Source organism: Elephantulus edwardii, unplaced genomic scaffold, assembly GCF_000299155.1.
Source record: "Elephantulus edwardii isolate Elephantulus edwardi_28Jun2011 unplaced genomic scaffold, EleEdw1.0 scaffold00060, whole genome shotgun sequence".
In the NCBI taxonomy this organism is placed as follows: Eukaryota; Metazoa; Chordata; class Mammalia; order Macroscelidea; family Macroscelididae; genus Elephantulus; species Elephantulus edwardii.
Window position 1 is genome coordinate 10,965,552 of NW_006399810.1, and position 20,470 is coordinate 10,986,021.

General features: G+C 41.3%; 1 protein-coding gene across 1 annotated transcript in view; it reads right to left on the reverse strand.

Annotated features, from left to right (window-relative positions):
• LOC102856993 (receptor-type tyrosine-protein phosphatase N2-like) overlaps positions 1-20,470 on the reverse strand; it is a 1,387,447-nt gene that overhangs the window by 68,500 nt on the left and 1,298,477 nt on the right. Inside the window, exon 17 of the mRNA XM_006887690.1 lies at positions 11,636-11,713. Coding sequence (XP_006887752.1) covers positions 11,636-11,713 — 78 coding nt within the window. The remainder of the gene's footprint in view (positions 1-11,635; positions 11,714-20,470) is intronic.

The following is a 20,470-nucleotide window of genomic DNA, read 5'->3' on the forward strand; positions in this document are numbered from 1 at the left end:
TTGTTGTGATCCACACAGCCAAATGCCTTTCCATAGTCAATGAAACACAGATAGATGTTCCTCTGGTACTCTCTGCTTTCTGCTAAGAACCATCTAACATTGGCTGTAAGGTCCCTAGTATTACGACCTTTTCTAAACACAGCCTGTACATCTGGCAGTTCTTTGATGATGTGCTGTTCCTGTCATTTTTGGATAATATTCAGCAGGATCTTGCTTGCATGTGATATTAATGACTTAGATAATTTCCACACTCTGTCAGGTCCCCTTTCTTTGGAATGGGAACCAATATGGCTTTCTTCCAGTCAGTTGGCCAGGTGGACCTCCTCCAGATTTCTTGGCACAACTTGGTGAGCACATCCAGGGCAGCATCTGCCTTTTGAACTATACCCGTTGGTAGGCTGTCAATTCCTGGGGCTTTGGGTTTTGCTAGTTCCTTCAGAGAAGATTGAACTTCTCTTTCATCATCATAGGCTCTTGATATGTCATTTCATGAAGTTCTTCTATGTCAGCCAATTCTTTTTGGTATAGTGACTCTGTGTACTCCTTCCATCTTTTAATGCTTCCTGGGTCATTCAACATTCTGCCTACAGCATCCTTAATCAGTGCAGCTGGAGGCTTAAATTTGTTCTACAGTTCCTTCAGCTTAAGAAATGCTGAGAGTTCATCCCTTTTGATTTTCCAACTCCAGGGTGCTTTATTAATAGTAAATGTTAAATTGAAAAAAAAAAGTTTGTTGGGGGAAAAAGAATCCACACATATATTGAAGGGTCTATAGGAGTGGCATTCACTTCCTAAACAACATGCTTCGGGAAACTCTATGATAAATGTTGATAGTTACAGAAAAGCTTTAGGCCTTTGGGTCATAGGGTTGCTATGAATCCTGCTTGACTCAAAGGCTATCAACAACAATTTAATATGTCTGTAAAACAAGATAACTCAAAGAAAATACTGTCAAGGATTGCATGGTAACAGTCCTTTCAGGGCATGGTCAAATGTACATAAATGTGATTTTTAAAAATTAAACCAATTTAACCGTGTTTATGTGGAAGCTGCTGGTATTTGAAGATAGTTTTCTCCTGGGTGGCATTAAGCATTCATCCTGAAATCCTGGTGTCACAATTCATTTCCTTGGTAAATTCTCATCATAAATCCAATAGAGGTGAACTTTCACCCTGCAATGAAGATGCTGATTCAAACTGCAAAAAAGGAGCCAATTAATGAGGCTTAAGAACACTTGTACTTTATTCTTGAGTTCACTGATGTCAATAAGCTATAACTAAGTAATATGGTACAGATTGAAATGGGTGGGGAGTTAACCTCTTTGACTATCAATTCATTGCCAGAATAGCTGACCCTTTGGTAGTTTTTTTAAACAATAATTTTTTTAAATTTTAATGAAAGTTGACAGAAAAGATGAATTTTCATTTATTGTTGCACATTTCCCTTCCCCCTCAGTTTATTTTTTAAATATTCATTCATTGTTGTACAATTTCCTCTATCCCCTCTCCCCCTCCTCCAGTCCTCTTTGCAATGCTCCTCTCATTCTGGACTGTTGTCAAACATATAATGCCTAATCATATATTCCTTTTAAACATCTCTTTCCTTCATCTGTTCCAATGCAGTGTTCACTCCCTATCTCCTCCCCAAACTCCATGTCAGTCCTGCTTTATAACAGTGGTGTGTGTTACACAGTATTTGTCCTTTCGTGACTGAGATAGTTCACTCAGTATATGGTCCTCCAAGGTCACCCATGTTGAGTAATATTTCACGAGTTCATTGTTTTTAGAGGTTGTAAACCGCATAGGAGACTGCTCATCTTTCTCCAACAGAGCAGCTGGTACATTCAAACTGCCTGCCTCTGAGATGGCAATGCAACTCCTTACCCACTAGGCTACCCTCCAAATCCCTGTCTTACTCTCCCCTGTGGACACTCTCAAGAAGCAGAGCACTTAAATTTTTCTGAGCTCTGGTTTGGTTACATGCATTAACTCACTCATTGGCTCTGGATCAAACAAGCATCTTTTGGAAATGAGATTCTAAGTAAATGAAGGGCCCTGTAATTTTTATTGCTTCTTGTATTCATGACTCATAAAGCACCAATCTGTCTTTTTTCCCTCCTTATAACAAATGTGGGATCCATTTCGAAAGCCGTGGAGAAGTAGTGTAAATCCAAGAAGATGTTAGTAATGCCACCATCAATGCTAATACCCCACAGAGGCCGACTTGGGAGAGAATTCACCTGTGGAGTTGTTGAGCTCCGACACCTACGTCTAATGCAATCCAATAGCTGACACCTGGTATGCAGTCAATAGAAACAACCATCTCTGGAGTTTGTCTCCACCAGAAATATTTCTGCCTAGGGAAAGAGGGGCAGTATCCAAGTAACAAATATTTGCCTTTTTTAAAAAAAATAAATAAATAAAATCAGAGAGTTCTTTTAGAAAGGTACAGCAGCCTGCTTCACTGCTGAGCCCAACACATCCAAGATGGCAAGATGGCTTGTGTAACTGTTGTGTCACTAAGGGATTTCCACGGCATACTTAGAAACCAGACTGCTCTGTTAGCCAACCTTTGTGCAATCACTACTTATATACTGACTATCAGCTATCTGACATGTACATGAAGTTGCCTGGACCCAATGGAGTCCTGCTACTTCTGAGGAAACCTACTTTCATGTCTCAAATTAAAAGATGCCAGCTTCACTCCTTATGGGTTCAGTTCAAGCAGGATATCTGGGCTCCTAAGTCAGTTTCCTCTGCTTGTTGATGTTAAGTGTCACTGAGGTGATCAAGATCATAGCAACTCCATGAACCATGCATGCCCCAACCTGTGCCATCCTTACCATCCCTTCTGTAGTTCAGCCCATGGTTCCAGTCACTATGTCAAGCATCCTGCTCTACACCTTTCCAAGCCTGATGTCTTTTTCCAAACACTGGCCTTGTTTAATCAAATGCCTGAAGTTATGTGAGGTGGAGTTCCATTATCCTTCCCTCTACAGAGTGCCATGGCTACACCTTCTCCAAGACACATTTGTTTGCTCTTTTGGCAGTCCATGGGACACTCATGACTCTTTTCCAACATCATAACTCAAAGACATCAGTCTTCTATTGTCATTTATAGTCAATGTCCAGGTTTCTGATGCAAAGGAAGCAAATGAAAAGACCATCGCTTGGGTGAGGTGCAACTTAATCCTCAAGTGGACATCACTGCTCCTCAGAACCTTGGAGAAGTCCTTGATTGCTTACTTCCCCAACAACATAAGTTTTTTTATTTCTTGACTGTTGTTGCCAAGGATATTTAGTGGATTATAATAAGACCAAAAAAACCCCAACATTAACCACTTCAATCTTCTCTCCATGTATCTTGTATTTTGTTACCTACTAGCCCAGCAGCACAGATTTTCATTTTCTTGATGTTGAGTTGTAATCTGTATGGAAGGTTGCAGTCTTTTACTTTCTGCAATTCGTGTCCCAGGTACTTCTTGCTTTGGCCAAGCAAAGTTGTGTCATCTGCACACGACGGGCTGCTGCTGAGCCTTCCTCTGACACGCTGGAATGAGTAACATCTCTAACCATCTCTTTGGCATCCTTTGCTATCCAAAGGAGATACAGTATTGATGGTCGAATGTTCAGGAGTTAGAGACTGGGGGTGGGCAGACTCTCTAGGACCTGTGGACTCTGTATCACTTATGACAACTCTCTGCTCCACACCTGAAACCAGGACTCCTCATTTGGCATGTGGTCCAGTGAGGAAGAAGTGGGTGTTCTGGGGAAACCAGGAGCATTACAGTGCCCTGTCTGTGCAGTGGGGTATTCGAAGAGCAGTTATTAAGAAGGTTTAACAGGTTATAGCTGGGCTCTGGTGGAGATTAAAGCCCAATTTCTAAATAGCAAGTTTCACTGTTAACCTTCTTCCTCCACTTGGCCTTCGATTACAAATGTGTGTTACAAATCTTTAGGAAACCCTTATTTGTATCTTCTAAGAAGTAGATATGTATTCAGAATCCCCTACTTGATGTTATGTGGGCTAATGAAATAGTGTGTTTAGAGAATTAAAGACTCGAATCAAAATAGCCATTTGCAGCATTTCCTATGTGGTTAAGCATCAGAGAATACAGTTCTTTGACACATTTATTGAGCACTTAGTATGTGTCAGGCATCTCTGTAAATGAGGTTTTTAAAAAGTATGTGAAAAACCAATGTATTCAAACTTTGTAAATAAACCAGTATAATAATAATAATAATAATAATACATTTTTAAAAAATTCTTAAAAAATTTTAAAGTCTTTTAATTAGGTAGATCGGGACACTGGTCACAGGAGCAACTTCTCTGGGTATCCAAAGTCTTGGCTCTTGGTGACTTTAACGACCCTTCAATGTTCCTGTCAGTGTTTGTTGATAGAGACAAGAGAAGGGAGCATAGCATTGAAACAGGGGAGGAACAATTTCCATCTCTATTTTCTGTCTGATTCAGTGCCGTGACTTAATGTGGAAAAGCACAGCAAGGAGATAGTTGCCTACTTCTTCTATTTCTTCTTAAGTCTTCTTAACCTTTCTCATGAGTCTTCTCCTCATCCCCCTAACTTGCAGTGCTTACAAGGAAAAAATCTTTACCTTCTTTGGGTCTTCCATAGTAGCAAAGGTACTGTCTTGATGTGGATGGATGCTAAACTAGAAGAAAAATATTTAAATGAAGTATTTTTTTCTATCAAATTATTTTATTTTTTCCCCTTGTTGTGTGTCATCAAATCAGATCCGACTGGCACAGGAGGCAATTGCCCCACCTTCTCCAGCAGAGCAGCTGGTGGATTCAAACTGCTTGCCTTTGGGATTGCAGCACAGCTTTTTGCCACTAGGCCACAAGAAGTCCCTTACCAAATTCTTTTTCAAATGTGAAAACCAGAAACCAAAAAACCAAGTTTATGCATTTGGAAAGGGGTGAACTTATTTCCCCCCACTTAATACTTCATAACATAAAAAAAAGAAGATAGAAATTGATAGATGGACTATTTTCTAGGTCACTGTTAATAACAGCAGTATGAGCTAACACTAATTGGGCACCAACTGAATTAATGGTGACGGGTCTTTTAATCAAGCATCTCCCCTCTCTCTCCCTTGGGGGTTGATGTCACACTGGGCTAGCTAGGGAAAGTATTTAGTATTTGATTCTGTCTTAAAGATTTGCCCACTTGTCAAACAAGTAAACCAGAATTTCTAGCAAGGCTTGCCATTTAAGAGTTTTCATTTTGGCATAGCCACACTCCAGACGAATTAGGGAACTGTGACTGTTCCAGTTATGATGGTGAAACACCTGCGGCCAAGAAGCCACTTTTACGTCCTAGTGGCAGGACAGTGATGAGCTTAAATATCCTAGTTCTTCATGTTGCATCCATACACATTCACTGTGCACTTAAACTTGCACATGGGCTGAAATGTTACTTTAGAAACTGGTCTTCTTTCTTTTCCAGGTATGCTCAGAGATGGGTAACACATGGAAGCTTCCCCTGGGGGACGAGAACATAATTATGCCAGCACATTCTGAAAACAAGAAAGAAAGGATGGCATATAACCAACTTCTTTCAATATATACTGGTTCTTTTGAAAACCATATAGTGAAGTTCTACTCTGCCACAAGGGGTTGCTCTAAGGAGAAATTGACTTGCTGGAAGTAGACACTCCCAACAACAGGAGCAATAACAACTTAGCAAAAATTCTTGGTGCCAAATGTAAAAGGCGAGGCAAATGTGAGGCTAGCCAGAAAGAGTGCCATGATTGATTAATGATGTCTGTTATGGGGAAAAGATGAGGCTGTGGTGATAAAGCTGTCATGAATTTCTAGAATTACTCTGCAACCAGACCCTTACCCCTGCTACTGAAAGCCAAGCCCTGACTCTCTAGCTAACGCCTCAAGAGCCATCTTTTCTCCTTCAATCTGATCACACCGCTGCAGATTCCCACTCTTACATGTAAGCAGTGTGGTGTGCTACAGGCTGTGTGTCTCCACAACACAGTAATGACGAGACATTCAACTCAATGGTGAACAGGGCATTCACAGACAAGGAATCGATCTTTTCAAAAATTGTGGTGGAAATCCAAGTTTTGGCAATTACACTCATAAACTGCATAGCATGTCCTTATAGGAGAAGGTCCAGGTAATGAGTGATTTCCTGAAGTAAAGAATTAATTTATGAAGCCAGTAAGTAGTATGCATTTGAACTACTGCAAACTGGGGACTGAGCTGAGGCAGGAGAAAGCATGAGGTCCTGGGGACAGAAGCTGACGGGAGGGGAGTGCCACTGGGTGGTGCAGGCATTTAATATACCTGGCTGTTAATCAAAAGAATGGTGGTTCAAATTTGGCCAGAAGTACATCAGAAGAAAAATCGGGTGATCTTCTCGCAAAAAAAGTAACTACTACCAACCTTCCAGGGTGTAGTCTGCTCTCACACATGGAATTGTGTGGGTGGTCTGCACACATGGTATTCTGTGGTAGGGCTGAAGAAGGAAAGGGTGGGTGCTGCCAAGGGCCAAATTCTCCAGGGCTAGAGAAGATCCAAATGTTTCTTATTTTCACAGAGACTAAGTGAATCACCCCTACCTGCTCCAGCTCTGTTTCTTTTCTAGAGGGGATGAAACAGTCTTCCTCTTTCCCTTAAATTTCTGGAATTCTCTTAAATTTTATATTCTTCCTTTTTTCTCAGCCTAACTTGCCCTGTTGCCTCTCTCTAAACTCCTGCAGAGGCCACCTATCTTGTTACAGTGAACAACAAAGGTCATTTTCATGTTCCCTCCCTCATTGCTATTGAGTCAGAACTGACTCATTGCTGACCCTCCACTAAATTTCTGATGTTCTAAGTAGCAGGCGGAGGAGATTGTCCACCTCTTCCTACAGGGCAGTTGCCTTTTTATTAGCTTCACTTCATAATTCTCCATTCTTTTTTTTTTTTTTTTTTTATAATTCTCCATTCTTAAATGGATGTGCTTATCATTGACAGAGAAAAAAAAATTGCTGCTAACCAACGTTAAAATGCAAAAGCAGTCTTGATGGTCCAGAGGACCCAGTCAGGTTGCCACTTAGTACAAGAAAGATGCTTTGATATTTTCTGAAGCATGAGTTAAATCCCTTGGTGACAAAAATATTATTGTAGAGGAAGAAGGAGAGTTAGGAACAGTAGGGACACTGTAATGTGTGTCCAGCTGCCTCCATAAACAACTGTTCGCTTTACCATGAGACCAGAAAAACTGGATGGTGCCCAGCTTCCATAACTGAACATTTTGATCAAAGATTCCATAGAAGGGTCTCAATCTTCAAAATTTTCGTAGACCCTAGACTTTCCAGAGCCACGCAGGGTAAACCTTCAACAATAACAACAAAACAAAACAAAACAAAAAATCCCCTGAAGTTATCTTAAAACTGAGTAACAGATTCCTTCAACTAGTAAAGAAAGGTGTATGTTGGTATGATTACCAGCTCTCTTAAGAACTATCTAAATGGGATCAGGCTGACATTAGCAACTAAAAAAACAGAAACATCAGAAGACTGAGTTTTTGTTAATGACAGAGGAACATTTCATGTGGGGAAAAAGAGTAAAAATGGCTTTGGAACCAAAAGAATGTGACCAATCTCACTAAATCATACATATACAAACTGCTGAACTGGTGACATATGTTTGGTTAAGTATATTCTCAACAGCTACAATTTTAATTCAGCTCAGCTCTTTGCCATCGAGTCAGAACTGACTCACAGTAGAGCCTCGGTGCTTTGTGGAGGTTGTAAATTGCAGGGTAGGAGCCTGCCCACCCTTCCCTGGCAGAGCTGCCAGCAGATTTGAACTGCCAGAGAGGTACTGCCTCGGGTTAATGTGCGACTTTCTATGGACGATGCCACCTGAGTTCCCCCAACCAAGTTTAGGGGGGAAATTACTGTTGTTCTAAGCTGCTGAGGTGGCCTCCAATCCAACAACAACACAATTCACAATGACATAAAACACTGACAGGTCCAGAGCCACCTCTATGATCAGCTGTCGACAAGACTGCTGTGATCCCAGGGTCTTCTCGTGTGATTTTCAGAAGTAGACTGTCTGCCATCTTGGCCTGTATTGGGCTAGAAGCTCTGCTCAAATGTGTTCCAGATCACAGCCACATGCAAATCTCCACTGACAGGTGGGTGATAACTACACACCAGGTGCGCTGGCCAGGGATTAGACCCGGGTCCTCCACATACAAGGCCAAATTCAACCACGGACCCACCAATACCCCATCTCTGCATTGTAGATACTGATAAAAATTAATTTCAACTGCAACCACCTCTACTAAATGATGAGAAAAATATTTCAGTGTCCTGCTAGCCATGTGAAAACCTCAAAACTCATTGTTGTCAGGTTGAAATGAACTCACACAGCTGGCCCTCCAATGAGTTTCCAGAGACTGTAAAGCACGCAGGAGGAATTGTCCATCCATCTCCCTGGGTGCTCCCAGTAGATTTAAACCACTGGAGAGGCATGGTCTTGGGGTTAGCTGGGCAACTCCCTACAAACTACGCCAGCACAGCTCCCTTTCGCATTAAAGAAATCAGGCAAATTATTAGCCCTTCTAAGTCTCTCGGAGGAGTTGTGAATATTATATGTCAAAGCAAGCAAAAGCCCTTCTACATATACTTTGTTTATTACGAGAGGCCAATAAATGTGAGCAACTGTTGCAAATATAAAGGAGCTCTCAAAACTTGCAATTCCCTTGGTCAGGAAAGCTCTATTAAATTGTGTTCTTATGGGTGGCTGGCTGGGATCTAAAGGCTGACAAAGATTAAATAAGCCATATCCAGGAAGCATAGTACAAATGACTAAAATCTTCACCAGAAGCTGAAAGGTTAGTGGTTCGAACCTACCCAGACGTGCCTAGGAAGACAGGCCTGAAGATCAATCTATTTCTGGAAGGCCACAGTCTTAAAAATCCTTTGGAATAATTCCACTCTGCACATATAGGTTCATCCTGAGTTGAAATCAACTTAACAGCGGCTAACAACAGAAGCACTAAATGTCACACAGAAATATACTCCCTGAATAACTCCACTCTGCACACATGGGGTCATCCTGAGCGGAAATCAACTCAACAGCAACAACAACAGATGACAATTAAGTCCACACATAAATTTATTGATTCTCAGATAATGGGGTAAGGTAGAATGGAAGTTCTGCAGTGATACTAAAATTCTGTTGAGATTCCTTATTTTACCACAAGATTTGGAATAAGCTTTTCCTATTAGCCTGAGAGGAAGAACTCTGGCACGAGCATGGTACAGCAGGAGTACTGAACTGAAAAGTCTGGGATTCTGCAGATTTTCCACGATAATGCTATCAGGTAGAACAAAACTCATGTCTTTATGCTTTATGAAGAGTTCTGTGTTATGTAAAGAAGAACTTCCTAACAGGAAGAGGCATCCAGTGGTGATTTGGTATACAAAGACCTATGGATGAGCTGGCTGAGGTCTTGGTGTCTAGAGGCCTTTCTCACTTGGGCTGGAGAGTCTCTTAGTGGACAGATGAAGGAAACTCCATATCCCCTGGTGGCTGGGTCGGGTGTTCCTCACAATCACTCTTACACCAATGCTCAATGGTTCTATGTTGAAATGGTAATAGTTATGTGTCAAAATAACATAATGTGAAGATTCAGTGTAATTTTTTTTCCCCAAGGTGGTATATATAAGGGTATACATACACACACAAGGTATATATATATATATATAGTTGTTGTTATGTGCCGTCGAGTCATTTGAGACTCATAGAGAACCTGTGTACAACAGCCCTAAACCCTGCTCTATCCTGTGCCAATCGTATTTCCTCTGACACATCCATATATATATATAGTGTGTGTATATATATGTGTGTGTATGTGCGTGTGCACGCATGTGTGTGTATATATATATACATGATGTATATATATGTTATATACATACAAGCAGTATCTACAAGGGTATATATAAGGGGGAACACACACACACAGACAGAGGTATAAACAGCACAGATCATACAAACATGACTCAAATCTTTGATCCATAAATTGCAGGTTTGCTTAAGTTATGCAATCTCAGATATTCACACTTGCTAATCTAGAAGATGAGGATAGTAACATCTGCTGCTAATGTTTATCATAATCATATATAGCAAAGGGCTCTTAGAAAGCCTTCAGTAAATCCTGGATTCCCAGAAGTAAACTGCAAAGATTATTCTCAAGGGGAGGGAAAAAAAGACTTTGCACCCTTTAGATAGAAAAAGAAGACAGCTGACAGGAAGTTGGGAAAGAAAACAGGAAGCTACAGGGGGTCCAGTATTATCATCTGTAGGGAGCCACACTGCTGACTCAAAGGCAGTGCCTCTCTGGCAGTTCACATCCACCAGCAGCTCCGTGGGAGAAAGATGGGCAGTTTCTTCCAGTGCAATCCACAGCCTGGAAACCCCATGGAGGGTCAACTATAAGTCCGTTCTGACTTGAAAGCAGTAAGTTTATAAGGAATAGAAAATGTCTAGGATGATTGCACTGACCTTTAGCCAACAATTCTACTTTTGACTCTTAAGAGCTACTAAATTAGAAAATGATATCACCACCAATAATCTGAAATGGCACAACAGCTCTAAATTAGCATGCTGTTACAGCCTGATTACTTGTGCTGCTACGGGGTAGAAAAGGCACTTCACCCCCATGGTTGTAAGGACAATGAACAGCAGGTCTTTTTTTCACCTTTGTCCTTATCTGGACTCTCCTTGCAAAGAGCATTTAACTGCACCCGTTTCTAAGGATGCTTAGCATAAGCAACACAGAGAAGGCTTGATTACTGTTGGTAAATTCCTGTGTACTTGGAGAGTTACCTCACAGTTCTCCTTCACATTCACATTTGGCTTATAAAATGTTTGATGACTGAGCAGGAAAAAAATGGAGAAGAAAAAAAAGAAAACTCATTTGCATCTAGGTTTTGCACTTTTTTTTTTTTTAAATGGAGTCAAAGTCATTGCCATTGAGTTGAACTGGCACAGCCGACTCTCCGGTGGGGTTTCTGAGGCTATGAATCCTATTGGAGGAGTGGCCATCTCTCCCCTTGGGAGCAGCTGGTAGAGTCAAACTGCAGGAGGGGCGTGGCCTCTGGAAAAGCAGCGCAGCTCTACACACAGAGCTCCCTCAGCACAGGCTCATATACTTAACCGCGAGTCTTACTTAGTCTTGGTGATCCTCGGGCCATGCTGAGTGAAAAGAGATCAGTGTGGATTTTGACATCCACTATGGAGAATGTATGATGAAGATAAGCCAGAATTTGAGCATTACTTTTAATCTATATAAAAAGAAATGAAAATAGATCTGAGGCATGTTTGAATAAAATGTAATAACTGAACTAACTGTTATTTCCTTGTATTTTGTAAAATGAAACAGAAGTGGCTACAAAATATGGCTTTAAAATATGGCCCTTTTAAAGAAAATATTCAGCCCTTGCATAAATTTTTGGGGAAAAGAAAAAGGACTAAAAAATTCTGAAGCAAAGTGACATGAACATCTACAAACAGGTTTGACATGGCTTAACAGAATCCAGGGCATTATTCATGATCGATTTGTTAAGATCTTATTTGCATAAAAATACTTCTTAAAATTCACCTGCCAGAAGTCAGCCACAGTAGCTGGAAGCGGTCCTTGAGTTGCTATATAAGCAGGATTCCTGGGGTCATGATCCATCTGCAGGAGAAAAGATGACAGTAATAAAGGTTAGTTAAAAATATTAGAAATCTAAAGAAGAGAAACATAGGTGGAGGAGGAACTGATGAAGGCGCACATCACATTAGACTCTCCAGCACCATGGATCTCCATTGAGTTGACCTGCATCATGGTGATCCCATGTGGGCTAGAGAACTGTGCTCCAGGGGGTCTCCAGTGGCTAGTTTTTGGAGGTAGATCCCAGGTCTTTCTCCTGAGGTACCTCTGGGTGAATTGGAACCACTAACCTCTCAGTTAGCAGCCAAATGCTTTAACTGGATGCACCACAAAGGTACATATTAACATATTCATCTGCAGAAATGGGGTGACAGGGGGAGAAAAACAAAACAAAGAAAACCAAACCAAACTAAAATGCACCTTCCACTGTGATTCCAAAGAGCACCCGAGGCTGACACCCAGCATTGGTAGTTCTATGGGCTCAGCTTGGACAAGCACATCTGAAATGCTTTTCTTATATGAAAATGGAGGTTATAAGGGCAACCCTAACAGAAAGGAGGACTGGAAGCCCACCTAAGCCAGACGCCAACAAGTTAATCCACTAACATAAATACCAGAAGTGTCTGGACATCTGACCATTCCGAAGGATGGTGGCTGAAGGATGGTGGGGAGAGTAGGTCCAGTGAAGCTTGCTAGTCTCCCCCTGGCATCCCAATGCAGGAAATGTTGACAAGTATGCAAATGATTTCACAGCAATTTAGTTTGTGTTCTCGGTGTAAATGACTCCCATTTCCACCAAAGGCTGTACATGGTGTTCAGAATAATGAGCCCATTTGAAATGTCACTGGTGCTGGGCTGGAAGAGGTTAAGCTTAAGCTCTTACCAGAGAGGAAGGACACCCTTCATTTATTTACCATTGCTAAATTTCTCAGTGTCCTGGAACAATTCATTAACTACTGGTATCCTCCTGCCCAGAAAGAGTTAATTCCTCTACCAGGACAGCTTGGGGGCTTTCAAAAGCCCAGTCTTGGTCTGGCCCTAAGCTGTGAGAGCCCACAGCAAAGCAAGCACTCACAAGTGGTGGGATCCCACCTTCAAGTCACTAATTTCCTGTTCTTTTTCTACCATGTCCAAAACAAGCTACAAACAAACAAGAATGTCCTTGTGGTGTGTATGGTTATACTGATTTACCCAAACGCTTCTTGTTTGCTTCAATAAAGAAGTCTGGTTAAAAGACCTTAACTATAGTATTTTATTCAAAGACTGACTAAACAGAAAAAAAAGGGAACCTGTGTAACAAAGCCTCAAGAAGATAACAGGATTCAAGCACAATGCTGGAGGAGTGTGAAGGACAGGGTTCAGACCTGTTCCCTAAGTGCCAAGCCTTGTTCATTCTGAAGTAAACAGGGATATAATAGCGCTTGAAGTCAGCTAAGACTTCTTCAACACTATAATTCCAAAATTACTGGACATCTCTTTCTCATGTACCCTAAAGGGATAACAGGAACCAGCTCCAGAAGGTACCCTGGCTGATGTTATGGTCGTTGATATGTACCACTGAGTCAGAACTGAATCATAGCTGATCTTCCAACAGGTTTTCAGTGGCTGTAAATCACACTGGAGAAGACTGTTTCTTTTTCCCCCTTGGAGCAGCTGGTGGGTTTGAACTATATACCTTTGGGTTGGCAGTGCAACTCTTTACCAGTAAGCCATCAGACTGATAGTAAATACACGTGGACCCTCCTTCTTCACAAGATGGTATTTATTTACTAGACTTACACAGTCTTTTATTTTTTTCACATCTAATACAAGAATGCATTCTTTTGATATCAACTCTTGCTTAAAGGATTTAAAAGATTCTGTATCTAAAGATAATTACTAAGAAGGCATTTCTCACTACAGTGAAAAATGGGAATGCTTCAACCATATGCAATTCTGAACCGCCATGTGAAGGGCTCCAGTTGTACATTTCCATGTCACCTTTAAACGCTGCCTAGCATCTACGTCTGAAGAGGCATCAATGTGTTTTCTTTAATAGTAATCTCGAAAATCTATGCATCGCCGATCAACACTCCACGATGATGGTTGTCAGCATAAAAGAATGCACCAAATGCACCTTATAATTATGTGCACCATGAAAGAGGGGAAAAGCATAAAAGAACAGATGTAAGTTATTCTAACAGAGCAACAATATGATGTGAGCTGGGGGCGGGGAGCAAGAGAATGCTTTCCCCAGGCATCTAATTCTGTGATTCAGAATTAAAACTGGACCTCGTTCTGAAATTTACCACAACACATACAATACAGGTAAAATTGTATTACTCTCACTGAAAGCCCCAATTAAAATGTTTCAGTAGAAGAACGCTTAGCAGAAATAAGGAGTTTTGATTTTTTAAAATATGCGCTTGTTGGGGGTGATAGCTATTTACTGAGACCCCTGCCTCTTCCCTGCTAACAGTTATGCATAAAAATTAAGGCTCCACCTTCTTTCCAAACATGTGTGGGTTGAGTTTTTTTATTTTATTTTTTTTCTCCCCAAAGCAATTTAGAGAGCAACACATTTTTAAATTGTGAGAATGCTTAAACTAGCCCATTTAGTTGCTTTTGAAAAGAAAATGATGTGATTTAAAGTACAATTCTGGACAAGGTTTAAGAAGATATATAGTAGATGCCACTGTTATGCACTATCAGGTGGGAACTGACTCAGAGGTGGTCCTGCAGCAAGTTTTCAGAGGCTGTCAACAGCATGGGAGGAGACTGCCCACCTTCCTCTACTGGGACAACTGGTGGACCTGAACCTATGCTTCTGGTTGGCAGCACAAGGCCTTCCCATGATGCTACCAGAGCTCTGAAGAAGACATATAAGGCAACGTCTAGGAAAGTTTTTAACTGTTATGGTATTTGAAAAGGCCCATCCAAGCGCCAAGACAGAAACCAAAAGTTGTTGATTCTCTGAGGAAGAGGACACAACACAGAATACCTGCACCAACTCAACTCGTCCCCAGGGGCCTCTGCCTCCCCTCCTCCCCCTGCTGCTCCCCTGCTGTCACAGAACAGCTACTGGGAACTGGGGGCTATTACAAGGATGGCAGAGAGGGAGGAAGTGTCACCAATTTAACAATAATTCAGACGACGGTGACAAGCACTGAATTCCTTGCACGTTTGGTTGAACAGACAGTAATTATGGGCACAAGCACTTCTTGCTTGTAGCAAACATACAGCATCGGGAAGCTTTATCATGATTTCGTGCAGTCTATAAGTGAACAGAAGGAAAGCAAATATTTAACTAAATGAACAGAGGTTTTATTAAATTTAAGATCCCCATGGAAGGAGAAGTGCAGTGAGAGGAAATCAAGGCAAGTTTCCCATAAAGGCGTTAGAATGATAATTTCAGCATGGCATGTGCGTGTCTTTGTGTCTTGTCCCTAAACCAACTTGAAATCAAAACTCACAGCCACTGAGTCAGATCCAACCCAGTGACCCTCCCTCAGATTTCTGAGGCTGCTAATCATAGCAGCAAGAGGGCACCCAGCTTTCTCCTGCTGAGCAGCTCATGGATTAGAACCTCTGGAGACGTGGCCTTTGGGTCAGCAGTGCTACACGTGACAGACCATGCCACCAAGGTGTCCTTGCAGCCAAATGTTTTTATCAACTCCTGGTGGGTCCACGAGTATCAGAGGGTTTTCAGTGGCTGACTATTCAGAAATTGCTCTGCAGGCCTTTCTTCTGGGCATTTCTGAGTGGACTTGAATCACCTAACCTTCAGTCAGCAGCCGAGCAGACTGCTTCCAGCTTCCTGTCACCCTTGTGCTTGAGTTTCCCCACCTTCTCTCTCATTTTCCCAGTGGAGTACACTTTTTATAAGGGAGACCTAGCAGTGTAATGTGGAGAGAGTTGTGCTGCCAACTCAGTGGTGGCGGTGGCAATGGTGATGGTTGTTAAGTGCCGTCACGTTGCCCATGGCTCATAATGGCCCTAAGTACAACAGCTCTGAAGCCGGTCCTGTCCTGAGCCAGTCTGACTCTAACACACCTACCCCATTACCCCAGCTCCTGTATCAATCCATCTCATCCGGGGTCTTCCTCTCCTGCATTGTTCCTCCACCCTTCCAAGAATGATGTCCTTCTCCAAGGATTGATCCCTCCTGGCCAAGTGCCCAAAGTATGTGAGATGGAGCTTCAAAATACTAGACTTCAAGGAGAAACTTGGTTTCACCCTCTCTAAGACAGACCTATTTGCTTTCTTGGGGAAGTTAATGCTATGTCAAAGACTTTTCTCCAACACTACAACTCAAAGGCATCAAGTCTTCTATCCTCCTTAGTCATTATCCAGCTCTCTGATGCATAGCAAGTAACTGAGAAGACCATGGACTGGATAATGCACATCTTAGTCTCTAGACTGATGCTGTTGCTTCTCAGTACTCTGGAAAGGTCCCTGACAGCAGATTTACCTAATGTGATTTGCCTTTTGATTTTCTTACTGTGGGTGCCAAAAGTGTTGATTGAGGAGCCAAGAAAGCTTTAACAATCTCAATCTCTTCTCCAACCATCATGGTGCTGCCAATGCGCCCAGTGGTGAGAATATTTGTCTTCTTGAAGATGAACTTCAATTCTTATTGAAGACTAAAGTCCTTGATCTTCTGCAGCATGTGCTTCAGGTCTCCCTTAGTTTCAGCAAGCAAGGTTGTGTCATCTTCATAACATAGGTTGTCAATGAGTCTTCCTCCAATCCTGATGCCACATTCCTCCTCATAAAGCCCAGTCTCCTGAATGATCTGTTATGCATATAGATTGAAAAGGTGTGGAGAAAGGACGTATCCTTGATGCAGTCCCCTCCTGATTTTGAACCATACTGTGTTTCCTTGCTCTGCTCTGAGGACTGCCTCCTGGTTCAAGTATAGGTTTTGCCTAAATACAATCAAGTGTTCTGGAAGTCCCATTTTCCTCAAGTTTAGCCACTCTTTGCTGTGATCTACACAGCCAAATGACTTTTCATAGGCAATGAAACATGGATAGATAACCCTCTGGTACTTTTTGCTTTCTCCCAAGATCCATCTGACATTGGTGATAATGTCTCTGGTGCCACAGCCTCTTTTAAACCTAGCTTGTATTTCTGGTTTGTCTCTGTCAGTGTACTGTTTCAGTTGTTTCTGGATAATCTTCAGCAGGATTTTACTTGCATATGATATGAATGATATTGTATGATAATTTCCACATTCTGTCAGGTCACCTTTTTTTTTTTTTTAATGGGAATAAATATGGATCTCTTCCAGGTAGTTGTTCTCCTGATTTCTTGGCACAATCTGGTGAGCATGTCCGGGGCAGCATCTGTTTGCTGAAATATGTCAATTGGTATTTCATCAAACCCTGAGGCTTTATTTTTTGCCAAGTCCTTCAGAACAGCATGCATCACTCTTTCATCACCATTGCTTCTTGATCATATGTTGTTTCTTGAAATTCTTCTGTTAGGCAATTCTTTTTGGTACAGTGACTGTATACTTTCATCTTCTTTTAATGCTTCCTGGATCATTTAATATTCTGCCCATAGAAACCTTAAGTATTGTAACTTGAGACTTGAATTTGTTCTTTAGTTCCTTCAGTTTAAGAAATGCCAAGCGAGTATGGCCCTTTTTTATTTTCGGACTCCAATTCTTTGCACATTTCATTATAATACTTTGCCTTGTCTTCCCAAGCTGCCCTTTGAAATTTTCTATTCAGCTCCTTAACTTCTTGATTTCTTCCCTTTGCTTTGGCTTCTTTGTGCTCTAGTTCAATATTCAGAGTCAGCCATCTGAAAGAGAAAGATGGGCGGGCTCCTCTTGTGTAATTTACCGCCTCTGCTAGGCGTTGGTTCTAGTTTGACAGCAGTGAGTTTTGAAACTCTTTACTTGTATGAATGTTATCTTCCTATATACAAACGATGTAATAGTGTTAAAAAAAAAGAGTTATTTAATCTCTCTGGGTCCCGGCCTCAGTACCTGTGAAATGGTGGTCAGCAGTGGGAATAAGTGAGGCTGGATGATATGCTAAGAGCACTTTACTCTTTGGAATTCTATAGACAGGTGTATGTGTGTGTGCTTTTAGTTTTGGGATTCTATACTGGCAGATGTGTGTTCTTTTGTGTGTGTATGAAAGAGAGAGAGAGAGAGAGAGAGAGAAGGTGAGAAGGTGTTTAGGTTTTCTGTTGTTACACTGAAATCATGATTGAAAACCTGTAAAATTATTAATTTCAAAGTCACGTGGGCAGGTAGGCTGAGGCCTGTTAGAACAAGCTCTGTGTCCTCACTCCTGCACAGCCTAAGATTAAAGGACTCTACGCTCGTAAGCATGGAGTTTACATGCTCTCCAGGAGCACTAAGTTGCTGGGCTATTTGAAGAGGGAAATGGTGCCATTATTAAACACTGTCTCCCATAATGGGAGCTTTCTGCAGTAACAGTGCCCTGGTAGAAAAGTCACTATCACGGAGAATCAAATGTTATTCATTGCTTTGTGATTTCATGTAAGATGAAGATCAAAGGGCATCATGACCCAGTGTAATTAGCTAGCACAATTTTGCTTTTACTACGATTTCCACCCTCCTCCTCCATTTCAGAAAGAGAAAACCATTTGCTTCTGTTGCATCTATTATCTAAGTGGTGGACTGACTCTTACAAAGACAATCAAACGAAACGAGGCAGGGCCAAGGTTGCATTTGTAAATAACAATAGTCTCTGAAAGCCTAGTGACAGGAAGATGTTATAAATGTCCAAAAGGAGATGGGGAGAAAGGGAAGAGGGAGGAAAATGGGGCAGGCGGAACTCACTCGGACCATGGAGTTTAGTGCGCAGATGACAGTGTGGTGGTCAAAGAACAGGAAAAACCCAAAGGGGACTTGAAAAGACAGGGTAGTGATAAGCACAGATCAATAGTAATTAATTTTATAAAACACAATATACATGAATATATGAAACACATTGTGAATAAAAGACTGCATGAAACTCAATGTACATGAATGAAATATTATGTATACAAATTATTGTATGCAAAACAATATTAAAAAGAAAAAGCCTAGTGATTTGGCCTTAAGCTATAAACAGATAATTAGTGTTACCAAAAAAACCCCACAAATGGTGGGTTTTATCTTTAGAAGTGCTAATCTGCATAAAAATGTAACAATAATCTTCCACCATCCCCAAGGAAGTTGATTTTATGAGTAAGCATTTAGCATGTGAGGACAGAGACTCTGAAGTTTTGAACAGCACCAGAGGAACTCGGCAGGAGTTGTCTGTGGTTGTTGAGAACCTTTGAGTCAGAATGAACCCAGAGCTGACCCTCAGAAGGGTTTTCAGAAGCAGTAAATCACGTGAAGAGACTGCCCATCTTTCTCCAGCAGAGGAGCGGTGGTTTCAAATTGTTTTCCTTTGGCTTGGTAGTGTAAGTCTTCACCACTGAGCCACCGGGCTCCGCTGTGTGGTGGCAGCGGTGGTAAGATCAGGCAGCCTCTGCTTGCACACGTGCCAGCGGCCAGCATGTTCTGACTCACACCACAGACTCAGGTGGGATCTAGGCCCACCACCGCGGGAGGGATGGGGGAGTGTGGGGTGTCACACCTCTTATTCTAAAATCTCATACGCAGAGTGAACACGCATTTATATTTCTGTATTCCTCTCTACCCACCCTTACATCTGCCTTTTCTAACATTAATCAAATTTCACAGAACATTTTATTCAAAGCAAGGAAATATCAGACATCAGTTTTCAAACGATTTGTTTTCCCAGATACCAAGGTTTGGCATAGGAATTCTGGAGATTTTATAACTTTTAGGAATTAAGGGGAGCAAGACTATCAACTTGCATTGTCTTCTTATTTTATTCTTAAAAGTTGAAATAAATTTAAAACAATCACAACTACCCATCATCATCAACCCAGAACCTATAGGGCAGAGTAGAATTGGCCACAGAAGTTTTCTCAGACTGTAAATGTTTATTGAAGCAGACTGCCCCTGCTTCTCCCAAGGAGTGGCTGGTGGATTTGAACTGCTGACCTGGTTCTCAGTCCTGTCCTGGATTAAATAATTTAAATGTATTTTGATGAAACCTTTAAACAATTTTCTTTTCTTCCTTAATAATCCACAGAATGAAGACGTAAGCTTATTAAGTATCTTCAGGAATTTTAGAACGGTTTCCAGCAATACAGCTTGTATGTTGTGTTTGAGCAAACTGTCACATTAATGACATCCCTCAGTCTGGTGTCTTCCATAAGAGTAAAGCTGAGTTTTTAAATGTAGCTGATGGGTTCCCCTCTCTCACATTCTACATGGGAAAACAGAATCCCCATTTACTTTCACGACCTCTGATTTAAAAGCAAAGATTGCACATTATTTACCACTGGATGATTTCACTGAAATTTAATGAGGACTAAGTACAAATATGACAGATATAATTATCATAGGTTTTATTCTACACAGCCAGGGTCTTCTTGTATTATAATTGCAAGCTTTTCATTCAGCTGCTGCTGGGAAGGTTATCATTGTACTTTCAGTTCTTTGAAAAAGAAGAGGTACTATATAGATTTTTCCCCCCCTCCCTTGTCCATTCTTACAAGCCAAATTTGAAAAAAAAGAATTGTGGTATGAAATAGAGGACAAAGTACAAAATGGTACCGTCAAATTACCTCTCTTTCCTAGCAGTGCCTTCTGACTCGAGTTCCTGCCCCGGGAGACGGAAAGAGGTCATGCTGAATTTCTACTAATAAAAGGGAAACTAGAAATGGCACGAAGTGCAAAATTCATGTCACACACGT